This window comes from Polypterus senegalus, chromosome 13 (genome assembly GCF_016835505.1).
Source record: "Polypterus senegalus isolate Bchr_013 chromosome 13, ASM1683550v1, whole genome shotgun sequence".
Classification (NCBI taxonomy): Eukaryota; Metazoa; Chordata; class Cladistia; order Polypteriformes; family Polypteridae; genus Polypterus; species Polypterus senegalus.
Genome location: NC_053166.1, coordinates 105,218,668 through 105,242,888, shown reverse-complemented (window position 1 = coordinate 105,242,888; position 24,221 = coordinate 105,218,668). Strand labels below are relative to the sequence as shown.

General features: G+C 35.8%; 1 protein-coding gene across 2 annotated transcripts in view; it reads right to left on the bottom strand.

Annotated features, from left to right (window-relative positions):
* snrnp70 (small nuclear ribonucleoprotein 70 (U1)) overlaps nt 1-24,221 on the bottom strand; it is an 83,288-nt gene that overhangs the window by 3,458 nt on the left and 55,609 nt on the right. For both annotated transcript variants that reach the window (XM_039774650.1, XM_039774651.1), the window contains exons 7-9: nt 20,028-20,109; nt 4,311-4,412; nt 95-182 (exon numbers count right to left, since the gene is read on the bottom strand). In XM_039774650.1, coding sequence (XP_039630584.1) covers nt 95-182; nt 4,311-4,412; nt 20,028-20,109 — 272 coding nt within the window. The remainder of the gene's footprint in view (nt 1-94; nt 183-4,310; nt 4,413-20,027; nt 20,110-24,221) is intronic.

Here is a 24,221-nt window from a genome sequence, read left to right as displayed (position 1 = left end):
TATGATTCTAAGTAATGGAAGGGTGCCAATACTGTTGGCAGCATCTGAAGCTGCATAATGACATTTCTATGGGACAAAACTTCAAACAGTTTACCTTTCATCATAACGTGAGGTGTCATCTCGGCCAGAATGTTTGATATTTACATCTGCACCACCTCTGCGTGTGCCACCAAGACCACCACCTGCAATACAAAATACCTACTTAGTTGTAAGAATAACACTTCTCTTGCCAATACAGTAGCATTTTTTTAATCACCTCACAAGCAAATCTGCTAATGTACTATCAGCTAGTGTAAAAAGTTGTACAAAGAAATTGTAATAAGCCTGAAGTTTACTAAAGTACTGAGGAATTGTATTCAAAGTGCTGTTTGGCTTCTGTATGCAAAAAACAAACAAAAAAAAAAAAAAAACAAAGATTAAGGAAGAGAGAGAAAAGAAATGCAACACTAAGGGTACACCAATACCACTTTTTTTTTTTTAAAGACAGCCGATACCAAGTGACTTAATTATACATGGCCAGCCAGACTACTAAACTACTACTTTAATTAGAAAGTGTGATCTTATATTTTTCCATAACAGATATTAGAATAGCCAGTAGTTAATAAACTGCAGAGAATAAAATGGTTTAAGAGTCAACATCTGAGAATGTAAAATTGAGCACAATTCTTGTCAATGTTTAATATTTTGTCAAAATAAGAAATTAATATGCAACTTCAAATATTGTCATTCTTGACAACCAAATTAAAAATGTAGCCTAAGTTTTCAAATGTTTAAAAAAAACAAAACAAACAATTCAGCTCTTTCACAGAGCAGTCAGTTTCTTTTATAACCTGTAACTGTAGCTTCGTAGCTTTCATGAACACTGAAGTAATCAAGAAAGGGAATCAGACTATGACTGACCAGTGGAGAACATTATTATCTCGAGAAACAGAGCACAAATACCTATCTAAACTTAAGTACAACGTCATGCGTACAGAAGAAAAAAATTCTTACTTGCAAGTGTTCTCTTCAATACCAATGAAAGACATACAAATGCAGTGCATTTTAATCAAAATTTTTACTTTTTTTCTCACAATGTACTTATGACTTATACACTGGGCCTAATATGTCACTCTTGGTAAGGATGCCTTTTCTACTTGCGCAACAACAAACTTGAAAATTATGATTAGCTGCAGATAATTTCACTCTTGGATCGCTTTAAGCATTGTTTCTTTGGTGACAAGTTTCAGTGATGCGAGTGTAAAAAAAAGCTTGCCTCACATTTTGTGGCAATGGACATTAGTACAGTAGGTGCCTCCTTGAAATGTGTAAGAACTCCATTACTTGTACTTGGAAATCAACAAGTGGTTTTCATCTAAACTACAAGTTTAGTCCTACAACTGACAGCTGTTTTTGCTGCAGAAATTATTTTTTTGGTAGAGGAAGAGGAACCTCAAATTTGTGATGAAGTTAAAGTAATGGTGCATGAATGTAAATTAAATGCTCAAATACACAATGCTTTTAGATAGTTATTAATCCTTTTACATGAACAAACAGCACATTCATTTTTACAAATTCCTGAAAGGATGGACAACACTGGACAGTATACACATTAATGCTGCTTGAACAAAATACCTTTTTTTTTTAAAAATTGCATTCACCTTGTCTTGTGTGTTGACCACACTAGTGTCAACATGGAGACTTTGGTTTGTTCAAAGACAAAAAAAATTTAGTCAAGCTCATAAATGTGTGTAAAAAGTAAAAGACTATCAAAAGAATTACTGTTTTGTGTATCTCAGTTCAAACAACCTTGTTAAATAAAACCTTACTAAGCAAGAGCCATTGCACTTTATTAAAAGTGTCTCAAGCTTGCTGCCTATTTTGTTGTGGATGGTTGGAAAAAAAAAAAAAATCCCCTAAATTCAGTGGATGAACTTTAAAAGATAAGTTAGGTACAGTAAAACCTCAAATTTAAGTCAGGGGTTGGGACCAAGGCCATAGCGGATAAAAGACAGATAACAGAACAGCTACTTTAAAAATGATACACAGTAGATCAGTTTAGCGAATCATATTTACAAAAGTATATTAAAATTGTTTTCACAAAATTAATATAATAATGTAACGACAAGCGTAATAAGTAAAACTCAGAGGGACTGGAATTTTCTGTTTTACTTGGAGTCCTTGTTCCGTAACAAGTGATACCCTGTATTATACGTTATCTGGGTTACGGAGAACACCTCCAAAATAAAAAAAAAAAACTTTCCCTACCAATCAGTTTACCTCCTGCTAACTTACATTCTTTTTCTCACTATATTGCAAACACTTCTACTTACTTTGTCTACTGATTCCCTACTGAAAACTTCCTTATGCTGCACCTGCCTTTTTCTTCTAACTTCCCGTCACTCATCTCCTAAGAGGCATGTTCGCCTCATTACAGAACAGAATCCCTTCACCCAGTCCAGCACTTACAACATTCATTCCACCCTTTCTACTCCCGTACAGCACATCACAACTTGCCTGCATGTCATTAACAAAAATAATTTAAAAAAGAAAATGAAAACACAGAAGTACATTAACATTAATACAGAACATTACCGTGCATTGTTTCTATAAATTTTCAATTTTGTTGCCATCACGCTTTATATTGCTCATTGTTCTTCCTACTTCGTAAATAGAAACGATACTTGAAACACTTGACATTTTCATAATTATTTTTAATAATTTAAATTTTTGACAATTCCAATACAACACATTAATGTATCAGCTGTAACAACATATATTAATTATTGAAAAAAAGTTACGAAACGCTATTAAAACAGAGTACGTAAGTGACGCTGGGATGCTAGAGAAAAACACTACATGCAAGCACAGGGGAAAAATGTTCCAATGTGCAAAGCTCATAGAGTACTGCATGGCAACAGTAGTTAATCAACAGGCAGGTGCGGGCGTGCACAATGTTTTTTTTGGCCCTGATAGTTAAAGACAACTAGCGATTAAATGAGTGATGTATAATTAAGGTTTTACTGTATTTTTAAATTCAAAGTTTTCTTCATAAACATGGTATACATGATTTGCCATACAAAAGTAATCTAAAGTCCAACGTTTTCTATAAAAAAAAAATCTTGAACGCACTGGTGTTTTACATTGGAGTTAGCAGGGCACAGGCATAGCTGGAGAACAAAAAAGTTTTACAGCTTACCAAATTTTCAAGTAAAACCAGTTGTGGAATACTGATCGATATTGTGCAATCACACATTGTTAAATAAAAAAAGATTCAGCAATGTATATATATATAAAAAAAAAAAATCAGCTGTACGTGCTACGCCAAATTTCCTCTACATGAGACCACATGTTTGGTTTTATTTTGATGAACTTCCATATTTATGTGTAAACTTACAATAGCAAAAAGAAAATATGAAATTATTATTTTCAAAAACCCACTAAAGGGGCAGAAACATTGAAGGCATGCTTTCTTTCACTAAAACTCACTATGTTTTATTTAGGCTGTTATTTTTCAAGTGCTAGTTCATGCCCCACTACAAAGCGCCAGTGCAAGCAAAAAAAAAAAAAGTAATTTTTAGAAAATGCTGCACTTTGGAACATACAAGTATTTGCCATACAAAATTATGTTTACAAAGAAATAACTAATTGAAAAATACTCTACTTACCCTTTAATAATTATGAATAATTAAAATTGACAATTTTCACTGAATAACTGAGCACTGTTAGAAGTTCTTCTGGTAAGCTTATAGTGACAAGGGCTTCTATGAGAATGCTGTATTGGACCCAAGACGTGGATGGTGCGACTTTTCGAATTAAAGTGAAAGCCCTTAATGCATATACCCATACGACGAGCCCAACAATCACATTCACTTTAAAAAAAGAATCAAATTGAAAATATCTTTCTAGCTTGCACAAGTATCAGGGGATTGGAAAATTAAATCCTCCTGCACTGTGCCCTCAAATCAACAAAATTAGATAAGGAAATGCTGTGAAATTCACATAGCATTAGAAATGTATCTTAAGCTAAATGCATTTTGTAGTTACTGACCAGCAGTATTTCAACATAATTGATTAAAACCTTATTTCGTCATTAATGATTGTTTTTTGTGTAGCCTCTAGGATGTTTGCAACCTTGCAGGTGTGTGCACCACGGTTTGGGAAACATTGGTTTAAATGAACATTTGGTGGCAGGTTCCCTAATACAATTACCAAGTAAAAATATAAAAAGGACATAATTGTGCCATGTAAAATTCAGATGTTCTTAAGTCATGACCAGTGCTCTTAGAACAGGATAACTTTTTAAATAATTAGATACCATCATTTCTTACCAAGCCTGCGGGGGCGCCAACCTTTCACAGTACGTCCTCTTTCCACATCAACAAGTACTCGACGGCCATCAATCTTCTTTCCATCGGCATGTTTGTAGGCAGCTTTTTAGCACAAGACGATATCAGATTGAGCAGCAAGTAAGGGGGGGGAGGGGTGAAGCAGACAGATTAGCAAAAGACTTTCCTTCTCTCCCTCCCACCTCCCACACAAATCAAAGTACAACCCCAAAACTCATCAAAATGGAGCAAATGCAGAACATCTATGTACAATTTAATTGAGCTTTAAATACAACAGGAAAAAAAAACCTTTAAATGTGCAATGACTGGGCAAAGTTACACACATGCCCATTTACTACCTTGTTTAAAACTGACCCAATTTATTTTTGTCTGAGAGGGCATAATTCCATCTACCAGCACATGAAAGGCTCCAAAAGCCTACCCCAGAAAGTTACTAAATCAACATATGAACAAGCAGACAAGCATACAGTTAAGGAAATCATACCAAGACCGTCCTGGCTTTTTTGTGCAAAGATACTTCAAAGAAGAGATAAACTTGTAGACAATTAAGGCAACAGCTCTCCAATTAAAAGCCAAAGCCTACTCTCCAGGCATCAAGAAAACTTTTTGAAGATAATTAAATCCTCAAGTAATGTGACTAACCTGTATCCACTAAAACCTGCAGATTTACTCAAAAAGAAAGTGCAAACAGAAAATGTCCAAGAATGAATATCAGGTTTTTCATTAAACACTAAAATGAATAACTGTTTCCCTTTGCTTTAAATCTCCAGACATTTTCACTTTTAAAAACCTAGTTCATAAACTTAAGACATTTTAATACAAACAAGCACTCATTCATACAAAGCAAAATTAACCAAAACAGAGCAAAAGATTGGCAGAATCCTGCACTAGCTAAATTCCATTACCAAGTTTTTTTTTTTATTTTTAAACCAACTTTTGCACCATGCCCAAAATCTATATTTGCTATATACTTCAAAGACTGATAAACAGTGTACTCAAGGGACAGAAGATTTCAACAACTATTCTTTGTAGAACAGTTCACATTACTAGAAATTGTGCTGCTCATAATGATCCACTTCTCAGGAACAGTCAATGACTCTAAAATAAAGGTATCTCGATTGGTAAACTCACAGATCTTACCAAGAACATATTAAAAGAGTTTGAGAAAAACTCTTGACAACGTAACGGCTTAAACCACACAAAGAGATTTAAATTATTATACCTGCTAACCAATTGATGGCTAGTTTCCAATTTATTTAATACATCAAATGATTCTGTTGGAGACAACTTCACGGCCGTAAAAAAAAGTTTTACACTATATTCTGTTGATGACATTCCACAATTTCATATGGTTGTAATTAATGCAATGAAGTATAGGTGTTCTGGAATCACATTAGATAGGTACAGCTTGTAATAAACCATTTATGTGAATCAAGCATTACTTTACATATTCAGGAGACCTTTTACAAGCATTCAAAAATGTTATCAGAAAAATATGAAGCATAATATACAGGATCATCAGAAAAGAGAATTACAAAATGTAAGCTGTAAGCTATATATAAACTCCTAAATCACACAATTTATGTTCATATTGGCAGCTTTACAAGCTGCAGTACCCTCAAATTAGGTGCCACTGGTACTGTTGACCTCTTATTTGAGGATCAAGTAAATTTCAGGATTTTTCTTTTTTTAAAAAAAACAAAAAAAAAAAAAAAAAAAACAAACAGGTGCTGGTTTTGCCCAAAATTTAAAATGTGGGTCAGGTCTGGGCAAAGCAATACTATATAAGCATATAGTTTACATTTCTCTCCCTATTATTCCTGTGACACTACCACAGCCAAGTTTTAAAAAACCTTATATACATATTCTTTAGGAACCTATGGAGGTGAGAAAGGAACACACACAGTTTTCAAATGGCAATGTCACTCACACATTTGACCAGACATATGCAGCATCAGTATAAATTTGATGTTTGCTGGTAAAATAAGCCAGTGGAAATTTTTAAAATTACTTAATCTACCTCAAGTCAAGTCAGAGTACACTTTGGTGCCACTGTTAAAAGAAAAATGGAAACTGCAAAACAGTGTTTGAAAGCTACAACACAAAACACAAACCTAATGATCATGGCTCAACATCTAAAAAAGTTTTTAACTGTAAATAACTTGAAGTTAATCACGTATTTTTGTACAAGTTTCACTGTACCAACATCCGAATTACAAGAAAAAAGTAGAAATTAGGAAGGGGGCAAAGCACAGAGGAACAGCAAAGGATATGAAAAGTCTGGACTGTCATGATCAAAACCAGTTGCATTAATAAAGTTGTAACAATGCGAAAAATTAGACAACTCCTGTAATGACTTTCCAGCAAAATTTCAAAATGTACACAATACTGTAAGCTTGCTCCTTTTTTGACAACCAATAATGTGCTGCCTGCCAGAGCTGGCACTATAGAAATGTTTTCCATGCACAAGTTCAACAGGAATACTGGCCCTTTAATTCCATTCTTGCTTTCTGAATGGGTAAGTTAAACACGGGACAGACAAATGAGCTTCTCTTCAGGTTCAAAACACCCACATACCTTAATCCACGATGCACCATTATATGGTCTGTACTTCCAGGTAGGTGCTAATTTGTCATCAGCTGTTGCACAGACACGACTCCATCCCTGTGACTTAAACCAAAACCAAACCTGACCGATTTTGTCCAGGCTAGAGCACAGCCTGGTTGGACAGAGTTACTGGAGATGTAAAACTGCGCAACTCGCTTTCATGGGAGCATTCTAGGAGCATGGCCAATATGTCAAAATAATGTAAATGAACTCTGCAACTGAAAACCTCTGGAAAAATCATGTAATGTAATAAGGCCTTAAGGAAATCAAATTTAAGAATTGCTTTAGTACATGTCATAAAAACAGCAGTTAACCTTAAAAGCTATAGCTATTCTTGTCCCAAGGTGGAACAGCAGGATTATGAAAACAATGTTTTTTGTGCACTTTACAAATAAAGTGAGAAAAAGCGTAACTTATCTGTCCCATTATCCAAATACAAACCTACTGACTTCTACTCATGTTCACCATTACATTTCCTCTTGCTGTGTTTGACTGCAGGCTCTCCTAACTTAGTAAAAATGTTCAAATCTTACCTGGCTCAGTCACACTTTTCCATAAAAAAAATTACATAAACAGCCATAGCAAATCAACCCACCAAAAAACAAATATGTATTATACATAGATAGAAAAAGAAAAAAAGGGAACCAATACATTTCAAAACTTGACATGAATTTAAGATATGAAAAAATGCCTCAAGTGTTGAATACCAGTCAACATTTTGAACACACTAAAAGGTCCCTGGTGTCCAGGATGGGTGGCAAAGCAGTTGGTCTTGGTCTCCAAAACTATGACGATGTCCGACTTGGTCACTGACTTAACATCTCCTGCAATCACCAAACCCACAAAAAAATCCAGGAAACATTTTCTTCACCTTTGTTGTTAACTAGCCACAGCTCAAAATATTAAATCAAGTTGAAGTATACTTTAAGTATCAGTCTATGTTAAGCATTTACTTTGCTTTTATGAACTAATTTTTAATCAAAATTTTTATATTAGATTTTGTAGTGTAACTAAACTTGTTACAGCACTTTCAGCCTGTACTCAGTAAATGCGATAAAAAACTGTACTGTAAATTGACTCGGCTGGTTTGTTTTTGTTTTCAGACATTTTGATCTAAAGGCTTATGCTTAAATACTTAAATTCTATAAATAGAAAGCACAGATAACCATGTATACATTTTTCTAAAGTAATTTTCTCTCTTATTAAAACTTAATTTTTTAACACCCTGGACTTTTTATATATAAAAAGTAGCTATCACTTGTAACAGCAGTGAAATTTAGAGATAATCATTAAATCATCCTAATTAGTATGTGCGCTACTTTCACAGTTATCTTGCAGAAATCATCATTAATGTACAGTATATGAGCCAATTAGTTGTGCTGTCACAGGGTAGAGCAAGTACAAATAGCCCTATTTAGTATGTAGACACTACTTCTGGCTATAGTAGTCTACAAGGAAAGAACACCTAAGCAAGTCAAAGAGAAATGGTAGTCCACCATCAGTCTTAGGAGAAAAAGATCAGTCTTGAAAAGTAAGATTTGAATTGTCTATTCAAAACAGTTGCAAAAATTATCAAGCAGTACAGTGGGGGTATGGGGGAAGTTGCCTTGGCTTCAAAAGAATAATCTTATTGGAGTCAGTATCCTCTGAAAGTGCCAAATAGACTCACCTCAGATTATAGCTAAAATTAATGCTTCACTAATTTCAAACAGTAGACAAATCACAATTCTTTTAAAAGAAGCCGCATAAATCATGCCTGGTAGAATTTTTACAAACTGACCACTGAAGAAAACTACTTGTTTAGACCAAGAAACACAGGATGCGGACATCAGATCTGTGAACATTTGTCCTTTAGTCTGATAAGCCCAAATCTGGGACTTGTCACCAAACACCCTTTGTCTTTGAGAGCCACAGAGGTGAATGGAGCATAGGAAAGGAAGTGTGATGGGGTGAGGGTGTGGCTTGCAGGTGATGCTGCTGAAAATTTACTTAGAACTAAAAGCGCACTTGAACAGTATGACCCAGAACACACCACCAAGCTTTGTATGAGCAAATGCGAGCAGAGGAGGAGTACTGCAAACATAACTTGTGCTTGACAGTCAGCCATTTTAAACCAAATAGATGGTATGGGATGAGTTGCACTAGACAGTGAAAAGATAGCCAACAAGTACTCTGCTTAGGCTGAAACTTCCAAGACTGCTAGAAAAGCACCCCAGGTGGCTTCCTCAAAGAGCTGGTTGAAAGAATGCCAGGAGTGTACACAAAGGAAGGCTAATTTGAAGAATAAAAACCTTTAGTAAATAGGCATGACCAAACTTTACTAAGATTTATTTTAATCAACAGTTCCAGTTAAGAATAGAAGAAAATGTGCCAATGCCTGGCAAATGTGTCAGTCAGTATTTGAAAAAAAACAGCAAAAACTAAAACAAGACTTAAGAATTCAAATGACCCATTCAAAGTACCTATAATGAAATGCACTAACCAATTATATCATCAAAAATGTTATTTATTACACCCAACATATCATCTGTGTATGTGTATATACAGCATAGATAAAAAAACGTATGACACTAAAAACCAAGCGTTAAACAGGGAGCCAAAATTGTTTTTAAAAAACACATTTTGGGTATGTACTTCTTTTAGTTAAAGCAAGAATACCGTGTAAATTTATTAAGTGAGCTACCTATATTTGCTTGTGTGCATTGGCATCTTATAATGCACGACAGGGTGGAAAGGTTACATCTTTAAAACCATTCCCACCATCCCCAAATGTATAAATTTTTATTTATTTATAAATATATCTATATATATCTATCTATATATATCTATATAGATATATATCTATATATATATATATATATATTTTTTATTAAAAAAGGAAAAAAAACAAACAAAAAAAAACCACAAAACACATATTACCACCACAGCTGCAGTGTGTCCTGCGTTGAACTGGTTGGAAACTTGGAGAGGAGACTTTCTCCACGAACCTGCAGTCAATGCTGAATCTTGGAGTAGCCATGATTTCTGAGGGTGTGGGGGTGCTGGCTTACCTGAGCCCCCTTCTCTTCTCATTTCAAAACTTACATTTACTAAACTTCTCCGGCCCATCCCAACAAAAATGTCTAAAATGTATCTAAAATATAACTTTTAAACTAACTTTACTGTAACTGATGTCTGAGAATGACATTTTTTGATATAAAAAAAATTATGAGCAGGGAAAGAAAGCTTGCACTCTCTTCATAACAGTGCTATTTAGATTCCAGATCACCATCATATAACTTCCTGAAGAAACCACTTAATGCAGACTCATGTCATAATACTTTGCTAAATCACAACTAGCAGCCTATTAACTTCCCACAGACCACAGTTAAGGATAATCTGCTCTAAAGATATTTTTGTATGTTCTGGTGCACAGACCAGTTACTTAAGACAGACAAGCAGACATAATATTCTTTAGAATACCATGATTGTTTAAAAGGCATATACTTTATGGCCAAATGTCAAATAGCATAAATTCATTTAGTAACAATACCCTGAAATAAGGATCAGCCAAACCAATTTCACAATTGCTCAGACACTACTATAATGAAAACTCTTCATATGCACATTCTGATCCTCCAAGGTTTCACATTTACAATTACTTATGCCTCTACCCAAGGAGACTAAGGCAGCGTTTATACATCACATAAAGCGATGCTTGTGCCTGTGGATGCTACTGCCTCGCAGGCATTGTACTGTTTATACTTGTGTGCATACTTTATGTTAAATCTGGAAAAGTAGCAGTGCAAGATGATATCACAGTGAGAAAACATTTGGCTTTGCCATGTTGTGAACTGCCCGAAACATCCATTAAATTCCGAGGACACCTTGCCACAATGTCTCCGAAAAGGATGGACATTTAATGATTACATCCAACAATCCTGGGACACGCCCATTCCAGCATGCATCGGGCGTGAGGCAGAAACAAACCCTAGATGGGGCATCAGCTCATCTTAAGGTGAACAACAAGCACCCACAAACTATTGTCATTTTAGCATCACCACAACCCCAAACCTGCATGTGCTTGGAAGGGAACCTGAGCACACTGCAGAAACCCACCAGGAACACATGCAAACCCCAGGCAGGGAATACAAGGGATGTGACTTCCTACTGCGAGGCAGCAGTGGTACCACTCCACCCTCACATGTGTAATTAACAGTAATTCATTATTTAAATGAAGTTAAAGATTTATCTGTAAAATGTAAAGTACATAAATGCACATCATGAAAGTGATTAAGTATAAAGCTAATTATTCTAAATGTACAGGGAACTGGAGTATTGTAAATGTAATGTGCTGTGTGGCAATTGCTGCTTGCCACTGCTGTCAGTTGAAGTGGAAGCCCCAGAAGCACATAGCGAATAACAACTCAAAACAAGTTTTAAGATGACATTTACAACGATCTACTTTAAAGATAAAGTATGAGATTAAAACGGATGAGATTAAAGCAAAAATTTCCACTTTAATCACAAACTAGACCTTTTCAGTGTCCCTAATCTTTTTCTCAGTGGCTCAAATATGCTGCCATACATTGTGATGCTGTTGTGAAGGTGCAAAAAATGTTGCCATTTTGCTGCACCACATGGAATCATTCATCAAGCATTGAAACACACATTGAACCTTTTAAGATCTCAAAAGCGGCTGTCTGTCACATGTATATAGTAAACGGAGACTCTGACGTCACATTCTGACAATCGAACTGGGACCCTTGATTTTTTGCTGGTACTGCAACTCTCGCATGTGTCGCTTTAATTTCCGAGGATGCCATGATGTGTGTGCATACACATTCTGAGCGTGAAGTATAAACCAGCGCTTACATGTGAGGTACAACTGCTTACATTTTTGTTTACCACATTTCTAAATTGCAAGCACTTGCAATGCATTGATAGTGGCGTGATCTGAAACCACCACCTCAGGGTCTGAAGTCTAAAGACTTAACCAATATACCATATTGGAAAAACAGGAAAGTCTGAGGAAACTGACACTTTAAAATTATATTTTGTTTTCAAGACAGTCCACATTAGATTTTACTTAACTGCAAGCCGATAAATAAATACAATGGAATTAGCAAAGAGGCAACACAGCCTGAGTAACGTGCATCACTATTTAAAAAAAAAAAACAAAAACAAAAAAAAAAACTTCCTTCCCAAAATAATAAATGGTGGTATATTATTGTGCATGAATGCAAATGCCTAAGTTTATATAAAAATTAGAAATAAAGAATTCTGGCACAATTCAGACTAGTGTGGAAATAAAATATACAAACAGTTGTCAGCTTGAAAAGGGTGTGCAGTGGTAATTTAGCAAAGCATGACTAGAATCTGATTTGCAATCTGAGTAACAATCAAGTGGTTTTCTCAGGAAAATACTATAGTGGAGAATGTAGACTAGACAGTTTGCATAAACCTCTAATATGGTGCAACAAGAATCAAATATACCCATGATGATGTGAAAGGTCCAACATCAGCATTCGTTTTTCTCATTCTTGGCTGGTATGGGGTAGAAAGAAAATAACTCTTTAAATCTTCCCAGGATTAAAATTTCACAAAAGAATCTAAGCTAGGATGTTAAATCAAGAAACAAGTATCATTTTAATAGTTTGAGTTCATCCAAATAAACAAACTTACTTTAATGCAAGACTGGCAAGTTAACAGTTAAGATGGGGAGGGGAAACAATAAAAAAGTGGCATTTCCAATTAAAGGCACAGGTTTGAAACCAAAGCCTTCTGAAACACAATAATAAGACAGCCTCTCATTCTAAAAAGAATATAAATGTTTTTATCCTGGTATGTACTAGCTAAGTACAACATATAAAACCAAAATAAGTGAGTTCAGAATGTAAAACTAATCACCCTAAAATTATTTCACTGTTTTATTAGGATATAAACTCCTGAACCTATTTACAATGCTGTGTAGTAAAGAGTTAAGTTAAATGAGAATGTACATAAAATGTGCTATGTAGACATTCAATTATTCCAAACTGAAAATTGTACAAAATACAAATGTAACACATCAGTGAAATTTTCAACTTAAAGATGCATTTAGGTTTTTTGCAAATTCAAGTGCGGGCTGTAGCACGCACTCACACAAAAAAGTCTGCTTCAGTGCAGGAGTCAATATTGCAGCTTGGTGAAATGCAACTCAAGGTTTGCATTTGAACTTAAATGAAGTCTGAAACACTGGGTCTGTATTTTAGGATTACTGCATTTCAATCTATAGACCTGTTTTTCAGTGCCGCAATCAGATGTGTGTTGGGGGGTGTTTACAATGAGGAAGACAAACATACAACTATGTAAACATACTGTCTATCAAATAAAGGTTAGGCCCTGGTAGCAAGCTGGGAACTTGGCACAATGTACCAGAACCTTTCATTAAAATTTCCAAGAATTTAAAAATGCAAGACTGATTGGAAAAGATTGCTCTGACAGTGTAGGGCTGCAACAACCTATCGATGATGTTTATAATTATCGAGAAAAAGCGGCCAATGCATATTATCATCAATTATTTGTTTATTGTGTATTAAGTATATTACTTCATTGGCTAAGAGCAAAGTATTATTCTGAGACGTGCCATAGATGAAGGATGTGAATACAGCATAACAGACTCGGAGGCAAGAGAACTTTAAAGTATGAAGTTATTTCCAAAAAAGCTCACTTGGCACAGGAGCACAACTGCGACGTGGGAGGACCTGAAAAGAAAACGTAGAATAATGGTGATCTCTCATAACATAAAAACAAACACTAAGCGACTTGTTAATGCTTAACCTTAATTTCTGGTGGCAAAGAAATAAGGCTGTTGTGTGTGTGTGTATATAAATGGCTGTGCCAAAGCAGGGGGTTAGCATTGTGTTCTGCCTTTATTGTGTTCTTATGAAAATAGAATGGGTGTTCAATGTGATGTAAAATGATGCAGTTCTTATATACTCTGTGTTAAACTTCTTTGTGGGCTCCAATTTCAAAGAGAGAAGATGGGAATTAACTAATAATAAGCGCATCTTCAACCTGAGCCTGAAACAGGGGAGAGTCCCAAGGATTTGGAAAACATCTTGTATCACCCCTGTCCCAAAGGTATCACATCCTAGTGAACTGAATGACTTCCGGCCTGTTGCTCTGACGTCACATCTGATGAAGACCATGGAGCGGCTGCTGCTTTACCACCTGAGGCCACAGGTCTGCCACGCCCTCGACCCTCTTTAGTTCGCATACCAGGAGAAGGTGGGAGCGGAGGATGCCATCATCTATATGCTACACCAATCCCTCTCCCACCTGGACAGAGGCAGTGGTGCTGTAAGAATGTTTTTGGACTTCTCTAGCGCCTTCAACACCATCCAACCTCTGCTCCTTAGAGACAAGTTGACTGAGATGGGAGTAGACTCACACCTGGTGGCATGGATTGTGGACTCTCTTACAGACAGACCTCAATATGTGCGTCTTGGGAACTGCAGGTCTGACATTGTGTTCAGAAATACAGGGCGCCGCAGGGACTGTACTTTCTCCGGTCCTGTTCAATCTATATACATCAGACTTCCAATATGACTTGGAGTCCTGCCATGCGCAAAAGATCGCTGATGACACTGCTATTGTGGGCTGCAGAAAGTTAATCAAAGACTTTGTTAAATGGTGCGACTCAAACCACTTACACCTTAACACCAGCAAGACCAAGGAGCTGGTGGTGGATTTTAGGAGGCCTAGGCCCCTCATGGACCCTGTGATCATCAGAGGTGACTGTGTGCAGAGGGTGCAGACCTATAAATATCTGGGAGTGCAGCTGGATGACAAATTGGACTGGACTGCCAATACTGATGCTCTATGTAAGAAAGGTCAGAGCAGACTATACTTTGAGAAGGTTGGCATCCTTCAACATCTGCAGTAAGATGCTGCAGATGTTCTACCAGACGGTTGTGGCAAGTGCCCTCTTCTATGCGGTGGTGTGTTGGGGTGGCAGCATAAAGATGAAAGACGCCTCACGCCTGGACAAACTTGTTAAGAAGGCAGGCTGTATAGTAGGAGTAAAGTTGGACAGTTTAACATCTGTGGCAGAGCGACGGGCATTAAGCAAACTCCTGTCAATCATGAATAATCCACTGCATCCACTGAACAGTGTCATCTCCAGGCAGAGGAGTAGCTTCAGTGACAGACTTTTGTCACTGTCTTGCTCCACTGACAGACTGAGGAGATTGTTCCTCCCCCACACTATGCGACTCTTCAGTTCCACCCGGGGGAGTAAATGCTAACATTAATTTTATTTTCTTCATTTTTTCATTTTTATTAGTATTTAATTTAATATTGTTTCTTTGTATGCGTATACTGCTACTGGATTATGTGAATTGCCCCTTGGGATTAATAAAGTATCTATCTATCTATCTAAACAGGCATATAAAACCAAGAAACACATTTATGTTTTTTTCAGGTCAATAAGGATTTTCTTTGCCTCTCAACTCATTTTGTCGGCATAGTTTTTAAAATGAAAATGTAAAAATTCAATTTTTGCTTTTGTTTATTTGCAAATATTGCATTGAGATTACTATAAAACACATTATGTTGTTTTGCATAAAGCCTAACATCAGGGGAAAACTGGTTTGTACTTAAGCAGAGGACATAAAACACTTGAAGATAGTGTAATGTACAGTATCTCTGCATTACTGTCAAAAACAAAGATGAAGTATTTGACGAAAAAAAAAAAAACCAAAAACACAGGGGGCTGCTACAAAAAGTAGTAATAGATGTGTTAATGTACATTTTATCAGTTAGTTTGCATTTTTACATTTAAACAATCCTGAATGTTCTTGTTGTTTAACTATGAAAACGTAAAAATGTGTTTTATTGCATGAGCAGATTTTAGTTTTATATTGCAAGGACGGAACCTGCAACAAGCATAACTGGACTGCTGAATTTATTCCAAACTGGGGACAAACACCACAATGCGAAATCACGATCGTACAGTGAAAGATACCAGGACGCCCCAGCTAGAATGTTGACAACAGCCTTGAAAGTGTCAAGACAGATCTTATAGTTAACACTATATGTGCAATAAACACATTTGATTAAAAAACACTTTTGCACAAACATCGCAATTGTTAAAAACCTTTCCAATTAATTGGTTAAGTGGTACAACGACTAACTAATAGATTAGCAAAGGAGTCAGTTGCAGCCCTAATACAGTATATTAACTATGCTCTCCTCAAAAGAATTCAAGTGTCTTAAACAACTGAACAAACTTAAAATTAGCTACTGAAGCCAAAAATTTGAAATATAAAAATTGAGAGACAGAACCCAGACCCATTTGAAATGTACTGCAGATAGAAGACAGACTTTTTTTGGAGGGTACGTGGAGCCAAAAATTCACTATATATGGCTAAGCTACTCAACACCTGTCCGCAGAAACAGGATTCACATTTTATAGAGCAGAATCATCTCTAAAGTTATTATGAATAATGAGCTCCAAACTCAAAAACAACTTTGTTACAAACCTTCAAAATGCAAAAACAGCCAAAAATTATGACCGTGTTCATGTTAACCTAGGCCATTACATGTTCTTAAGATGCTAGTGTGTGTGTGAAGGACGTGTAACTTTATGGCTTTGATATCTTACCCAGTTATACAAACCCATTATACCAACCATACAGTGGTAGCAAGCAGCTCGTACCAATAGCATCATCTGCAAGCCAGTACTGGCATTAGCCATCTCAAAAAATGGTGGCTGCAGTGACAATGAGAACAACACATAGTTAATATAGCCTCCAGACCAACTGCAGCTTAAACTCTAACAAAATAAACGCACATTAACATACAAAAGAACATTCAGCATTCATACACATTTACAAAAAACAAAAAAAGAAAATTCACCAGCACCTCTATTTACATACATGACTTCATTCACATTATAAAAGAAAGAAAAAAAAAAAACACTTGCAAAATATTTCACCCCACACCCACAACCATTAAAAACTGTACAATACCCCAGAAAAAAGCCAGTCCCAATTAAAAAAAGGATCTGTCCTTTTCCCACAGTAATGAGTTGAGGCCCTATGGCCATAAAACACAAACGAGAATTTGAGTTAGTCTGGCCAAATTAGAATTAGTTTTCTATAGTGTTTGTATAGAAAAAAAAGATTATGAACTGATGTGGAAAAATGCTTTTTCACTGCTTTCCAGGCTTGTGTCAAAAATTCAGATGCAGCTCAATATTAGAGCATCACACACTCCTCAAAAAAATCAGGACTCCTGAAGCAATAAAACAAACAAAAGCTTTCATATAAAACACTAATGCAGCTTACCTTTTTATGATTTTTATGTTCTGCATATGTATGCAGTTTAAGAATACATTTCCTGTTTTTATATAAACTGATGTTAAACATCGAAATCGCTTTGCAAACAGTCAGACAAGTCTGTACAAATGAAAATTTCACTCAATGCAGTCTCATGCATAGTACCACTGTACATGCCATAAATTTCAATGAGAACAAAAGGCGCACAATTTATCAAGTATTTTGATATCCAGAAATGTAATAATTTAAAATTAGATGACATGCATAAAATAAGATAGCAGAATTATCAGGTGGTAGGAGCAAAATATTAAAAACAGCAGCAAATTAGTGTGTGAGGGAAAAGTATAAATGCAAGACCAAAAAAAAAAAAAAAGGAGACTGGTTAGCAAAAGAATCTCACTTCTTAGTGAATGTTTGCTAACAGAACATCATTCCAAATCCTAGGAAAGTAGAATTTTAAATAAATTTTAGATACTCAACTGATAGTTATAACATTGCTATATTCAAAAGTTTTGGTGGCAAACAATGAAAATCTAAATGCACTATTTAGCTTTTGTAGCAAAATAATTTGCAAAAGCATGCAGTCCACATACTATGAGCATCACATCTTAATTTGGATCCAACAATGTTGTTGATAAAACTTATAATGTATGGGTGTGTACATTGGGACTGACATGAGCTTCCAGTGATGCTAAGCAGATGAATTTTCTCAGACATGGTGGCTTACTGTTACTGCAGGCTTCCACCCCAAAAAACTTCTGCTTAAGTGGAAACCTTAAGTGAGCTGACATTTCCCTTGGCTTTTTTCTCATTGTTATTTTTCAGGCAAGTTTTGATGTAAATTCATGATTTCCAAAATTTATTGGAATGTACCAAGCATTTTTACATTTTATGTTTGGAATAATTAAACAGCACTAACTCACCATTCAACATTTAAGCAAAAATATACTCGTTTTGCAAGTTTTGACCTAGTGACAGTATATAAAAAGACACGTGGATTATGTAACATGAATTAAGGTTTTTCTTTTCCTGGATGTTTTCACAGCGTCTGTCATCTTCCCCTGTTGATCCTGTTCTACGAGAATCTCTCAATTCCTTTCTCTAAGAAAAGTTATTCTTGGCCACCACTAAGACAACATCATCATTGGGTGGAGATCATTTTTAAGCTGTTTGATATTAACCAGATGCAGAATGCGGGAAATACAGCAGTTACCAAACAAACACTACACATTTGCAGGTAACTCTGCAACATATACAGTATATCAGTAAGCTGATTTCCGCTCACCTGTTCACAGCAGATTAAAAGCGAGACGTAGGACAGCTTTATGAATCATATATGAATATGCTACGAAATGAAAAAGTACATGCTGAAAATGCAGGTTTTCAGTGCATTCTGAGACCATAATGGATACAGAAACTATATATATATATATATATATATATAGGTAAAAATGGAAGAGAGCCTTAAAGATTTTTCATTATATAATACACATTATAATGTATAATTATAGTATACAATTGTAGTATACATTATACAGTGTAAACAAATGAACACCTAATCATTCTAAAATGTTCTTCAACTTTAAAAAGTGAGGCCACATCTACATTTAAAATGTGACCCATAATGAATATACAAATGCACAGTTTACACTTTTAACAATAGATTAAAAAAGGGAATAAAAGCAATATTCTGACCAAAAGGACACAAACATCCTTTCACTCTACAGTACAAGTTTTTATTAAATTTTTTTCAGGAAATACATTTGACTGTGGATGTTTAAAAAATGTTTACAACTGTACTTAAGTGTGGCTTAAGAAAAAAAGACCAAGCCTCAAAAGCAGAATGCAGAAATATGTTACAAGAAAAAAAAAAAGTCCATTTCAGTTTTTAACATACAAACACTATACCAAAACCAACTGTTTGCCTTTTTTGCTTCTTTAAGGTGAGAAAAAATCTTAAGCAAAAATTACGAGACAAGACAAGCTATTGTCTGCATGTCCAAATTTTTTAAGGATATTTAAGTAAGGGAAAACAGCAAGACTAATCTACCAGCAGGACTAAGAATAATTCAACCTTTGAAAATATGCAAGTGTGACTCAACAATGCAACACAACAGGTACATGCCTAAATGTCAAGAGCACTCTGAGACAAGTTGAGCCTCCTACAATACTAAGCCACCAAGGAGTTCACCATTTTAACAATTTTGATACTACTTAAACCTTTGTGTTAAAATATTTAAAATCCAAAAGGCTGCTTTCATATAAAGTGCAGTCTTATTTTAATAATTATGCATGGCACATATAAAAATTTGAACAAGCAGACAGGTGAATTCAGTACGGAATTAACAAACCTCAAATTTATAAGCCAAAGCGGCGTTAACAAAATGTACATTGAAGACTGGGAAATTACAAAGAAATAAAACTATGTAACACATATTAAAAAGCAAAACCAAATATTAGGATGATGAAAACTCCTTTCAGTAAAAGTCAAGATTACTGCAGAATACTGATCAAAATACTTATGTAAATTCCATATTAGTATATGTCATAAGAGGCAAAGGACAATCCTGTTCACAACACACTGAAACAAATAGAAATACACCCATTACCAAAAAACTGGCAAAGAAAAACTGTTTCCTTACTGTGAAAAGAAAAACCTGAAATGCCAACACTTACCTGGATTAAAATTAAAAATCAATCAACTCAGTAACCCAAAACAAGCAGATTTCTTATATATACACTTTCCATAAATTTAAAAATAGATATATCATTAATTACTGGTACTTACAGTGCATATCTCTCTCATGTTCATATTCAATGAAGGCATAACCACGAGGCTTGCCGGAGCCTTTATTGTACACAATATATATCTAAAACAATAAAAAAAACAAAGGATGTCAAATGAAGTCTTTGGCAATTATCTTATTAGAATTAATCTTAAGTATAGAATCTAAGAACTAAAAAAAAAAAAATAACCTCATCATAGTACACACTAGTACATATCAACATAGTATATTAAATTTACAAATTCATTCAGACTCTTTCTGAAAAGTATTTTACTTTTGCCTGCCTGGAGGAGAAGCCTTGTACAATAATGAACCAAAAGGAACAAAAATCTATTGCAATAAGGTTCTAAATGTAGGATTAGGTAAAAACAAAAAAAACTGACAACCTTCAGTAGCACCAGCAAAACAGAAATTTAGTACAGTAGTACAGCTTTATTTCCTAGAAGAGGTGTACTTTTCACATTCCCTTGAATTTCAGGCAAATCTCAGTTTTAGATTAAAATATATTCAAAAACATATTTTTTTTAAGCTTTGTAAAAAATGGTTTCTTTTCCTAAACATGATTATTAGAATGTGCTCTTTCAATTATCAGATAACAGAGCAGGCATCTGAACAGAAGAATACCAACATCCTCAGCAGTGAAAAATATCAATGAGACGCAAGAATTTTTTTTTTTTTATAAATCAAAACAATCTGCATGAAGAAAAGTAACAAATAACTTATGGTGAGCAGCATGACTGTTACAACTGGTGTACAAATTTATGCATGCTGGCTATTGTTGGTTCCAGGTTAATTTGTGCAATCATTCAGGTTATGTAGATTTTTAGTTAATGAAAAAAAAATGTACAGGTTATACAAGATGATGATTAGGCTTACTTTGGCATATCCCATTACACCTTACGGTATTGAGGGTCTTCAGTCATTGATTATATTTTTTCCCTATCTTTTCAAAATATTTTCAGTTGTTCCACAATCATCTCCCTCATTCTGGCTGCTTTGAGGTTTTCTTCCCACATAAGTCCTCCCTTCCATCTTTTGCCCTCACCATTCAGTTCAAACACCTCTTTGGGATACTTTGTTTCACCTATCTTATATGTCCACACCATTGCAAATGGTTTATTTCAATGGCTACCACAAGTGGTTGCATTTTTTGTTCTTCAGATTGTTTTATTTCTTATTAGCTTCAAGTACCCAGAGATGCCATGGAGGAAAATAGTATTTTTTTTTTAATTGTTTGAGAAAAGCATAATTAAAACAAAACAAAACAAAAAAAAAAAAACTTAAAAAAATTTAATTAAACAATAAACTTAGGTTTCCTTCCTGGGACCTCCCAATTCACCCTCTGTTGGTCATTCAGAGTATCAACTGGATGATAACTTGTATACAAGACCGCAAGATCATCCACCATCAATCTATACACACATACCGGATTCCAAAAAAGTTGGGACACTAAACAAATTGTGAATAAAAACTGAATGCAATAATGTGGAGATGGCAAATGTCAATATTTTATTTGTAATAGAACGTAGATGACAGATCAAACGTTTAATCCGAGTAAATATCATTTTAAAGGAAAAATATGTTGATTCAAAATTTCACGGTGTCAACAAATCCCAAAAACGTTGGGACAAGTAGCAATAAGAGGCTGGAAAAAGTAAATTTGAGCATAACAAAGAGCTGGAAGACCAATAAACACTAATTAGGTCAATTGGAAACATGATTGGGTATAAAAAGAGCTTCTCAGAGTGGCAGTGTCTCTCAGAAGCCAAGATGGGTAGAGGATCACCAATTCCCACAATGTTGCGCAGAAAGATAGTGGAGCAATATCAGAAAGGTTTTACCCAGCGAAAAAATTGCAAAGACTTTGCATCTATCATCATCAACTGTTCATAACATCATCCGAAGATTCAGAGAATCTGGAACAATCTCTGTGCGTAAGGGTCAAGGCCGTAAAACCATACTGGATGCCCGTGATCTCCGGGCCCTTAAACGACACTGCACCACAAACAGGAATGCTACTGTAAAGGAAATCACAGAATGGGCTCAGGAATACTTCCAGAAACCATTGTCAGTGAACACAATCCACTGTGCCATCCGCCGTTGCCAGCTGAAACTCTACAGTGCAAAGAAGAAGCCATTTCTAAGCAAGATCCACAAGCTCAGGCGTTGTCACTGGGCCAGGGATCATTTAAAATGGAGTGTGGCTAGTGCCTGCCCATATAAGGCCGTCCGTCAGCGGCAATCCAATAGCAAACTCCCACTAAATATTCACGGGTGAAGGACTGTGCTTATGGAGAGGAAGATGAGATGGTCAGGGTGGTGTTTGACACAAACTCAGCGAAACTGCGAGAGTTAAAGTTTTAAGTGCCAGGACTAAGGTAACATTAAATACAGCCATGGACATGCGAGATGGCACCAGCACAGCTGGGAACCTTCGATGCATGTACACGAGTGGTTCACGTGAACTGGCGCAGTGCACAGATAAAAGCAACAGTTCCAAAAGCTGAACAAAAACTGAATTACACAATTGAAAAGGCAGCAAAAAATATGAAGCGTCTGATACATACAAGCATATTCATAAATCCAGCTACTGCGGAAACAAAGCACACGTTGGAAAAAGTCAATGTCCGCTAAAGGAAGACAGTGTAAAAAACCCGTGCATGCAGTGTGTCAGGTCTCAGATAAAGAAAAAGACGAGCTGTTTATTGATGCAGTAAGAAAGCGAATCGATGAAACAAACCTGTCATCTTTACAACGATTGACAAACACGGAATGTAACTTGAACACAACACATCCTACAAATACGAAGCTGATTGAAAGAAATAATGATAATCAAATCCTTGATGACAGCAACACTCAGTAACACTCACAAAACAAATACTGTATATTGACAGTCATGTTACGTTATTTTTAAAATGTTCCCTTTTCTTTTTCATAGCCTTTTTAACACACTACTTCTCACTGCGATACGCGGGTATATATATATGTATATATCCCGATCTACATACTCGAATAATGGATACTTTATTCGCCATCAATGATTGTTTTGGTAAAGCCATACTCAGTGTATTCATTAGATGAGCGGTAAAAAAAGTAAGAGCGAGGGAGGATGACTTATTGAGGCATGCAGGCTGTAGTCTTGCGTCAACTCTATCTGAATTGCGCGATCACATTTGAAAAAATATATCTTTTCAAGTTCTATTTAGTCCATATGTGTCAAACTCAAGGGCGGGCCACATCCGCCCGGCGTGTAATTATATCCGCCCGCGAGATCATTTTATATACTGTATTATTGTTATTAATGGCCCGGGTATATGAAGCGCTGGTAACACAATAAACTACAGATCCCATAATGCAGCGCTTCAGCTGCCTTGCCGAACACTTACCGCGTTAATCAAGTCTAGCTTATGATGCTGCAAGTTATTGCGAAGCTAGCTCACATGATGCTGAAGAGAAAAGTTGATTCTGAAAATAGAGCCTTTAAAAACCGATGGGAGGCTGAGTATATGTTTACTGAACCCGTGTGTCTCATTTGTGGAGCTAATGTGGCTGTAATTACAGAATTTAATCTAAGGCGGCACTATGAGACAAAACATCAGGGTAACCTGAATGCAATGCAGAAGATACAGAAAGCAGAATAATTAAATAAGAATCTGACACTTTAGCGGACGTTTTTACCCGTGCACAATCACAAAGTGATTTCAAGTAAAGCTGCTTTTATGGGAGACACAAATGCACTTTCACTGTTACCAAGTAATGTTAAACCAGGCCGTCACTACGGTGTTCCCAAATACGCACTTTGCTGATAAACTGAGCGCACTGAGTTTGCACGGCGCTTTGGTGACTTTGAAGAACAACAAAAGTCCGTCTACATGGCTCGAACCTTGTGCATGTTTGGTAGCACATATCTGTGTGAGAAGCTCTTCTCAGTGATAAAGACTAACAAAACAGCACACAGGAGTCACCTCACTGATGAGCACCTGCAATCCATCCTGAGAATCTCCACAACACAGAACCTCACACCAAACAAAGCGAACCTGTTGCCAAAAAGATGCCAGGCGTCCAGCTCTAAAATGACATATGAGCAAAGACAACTGAATGATTTGATTTGTTATTGCTGAAAGGAACACATTTTATTTATATTTCCAGGTTTTGTTATGCAGCATGTTCATATTTGAATTTGTATAATTTTGACA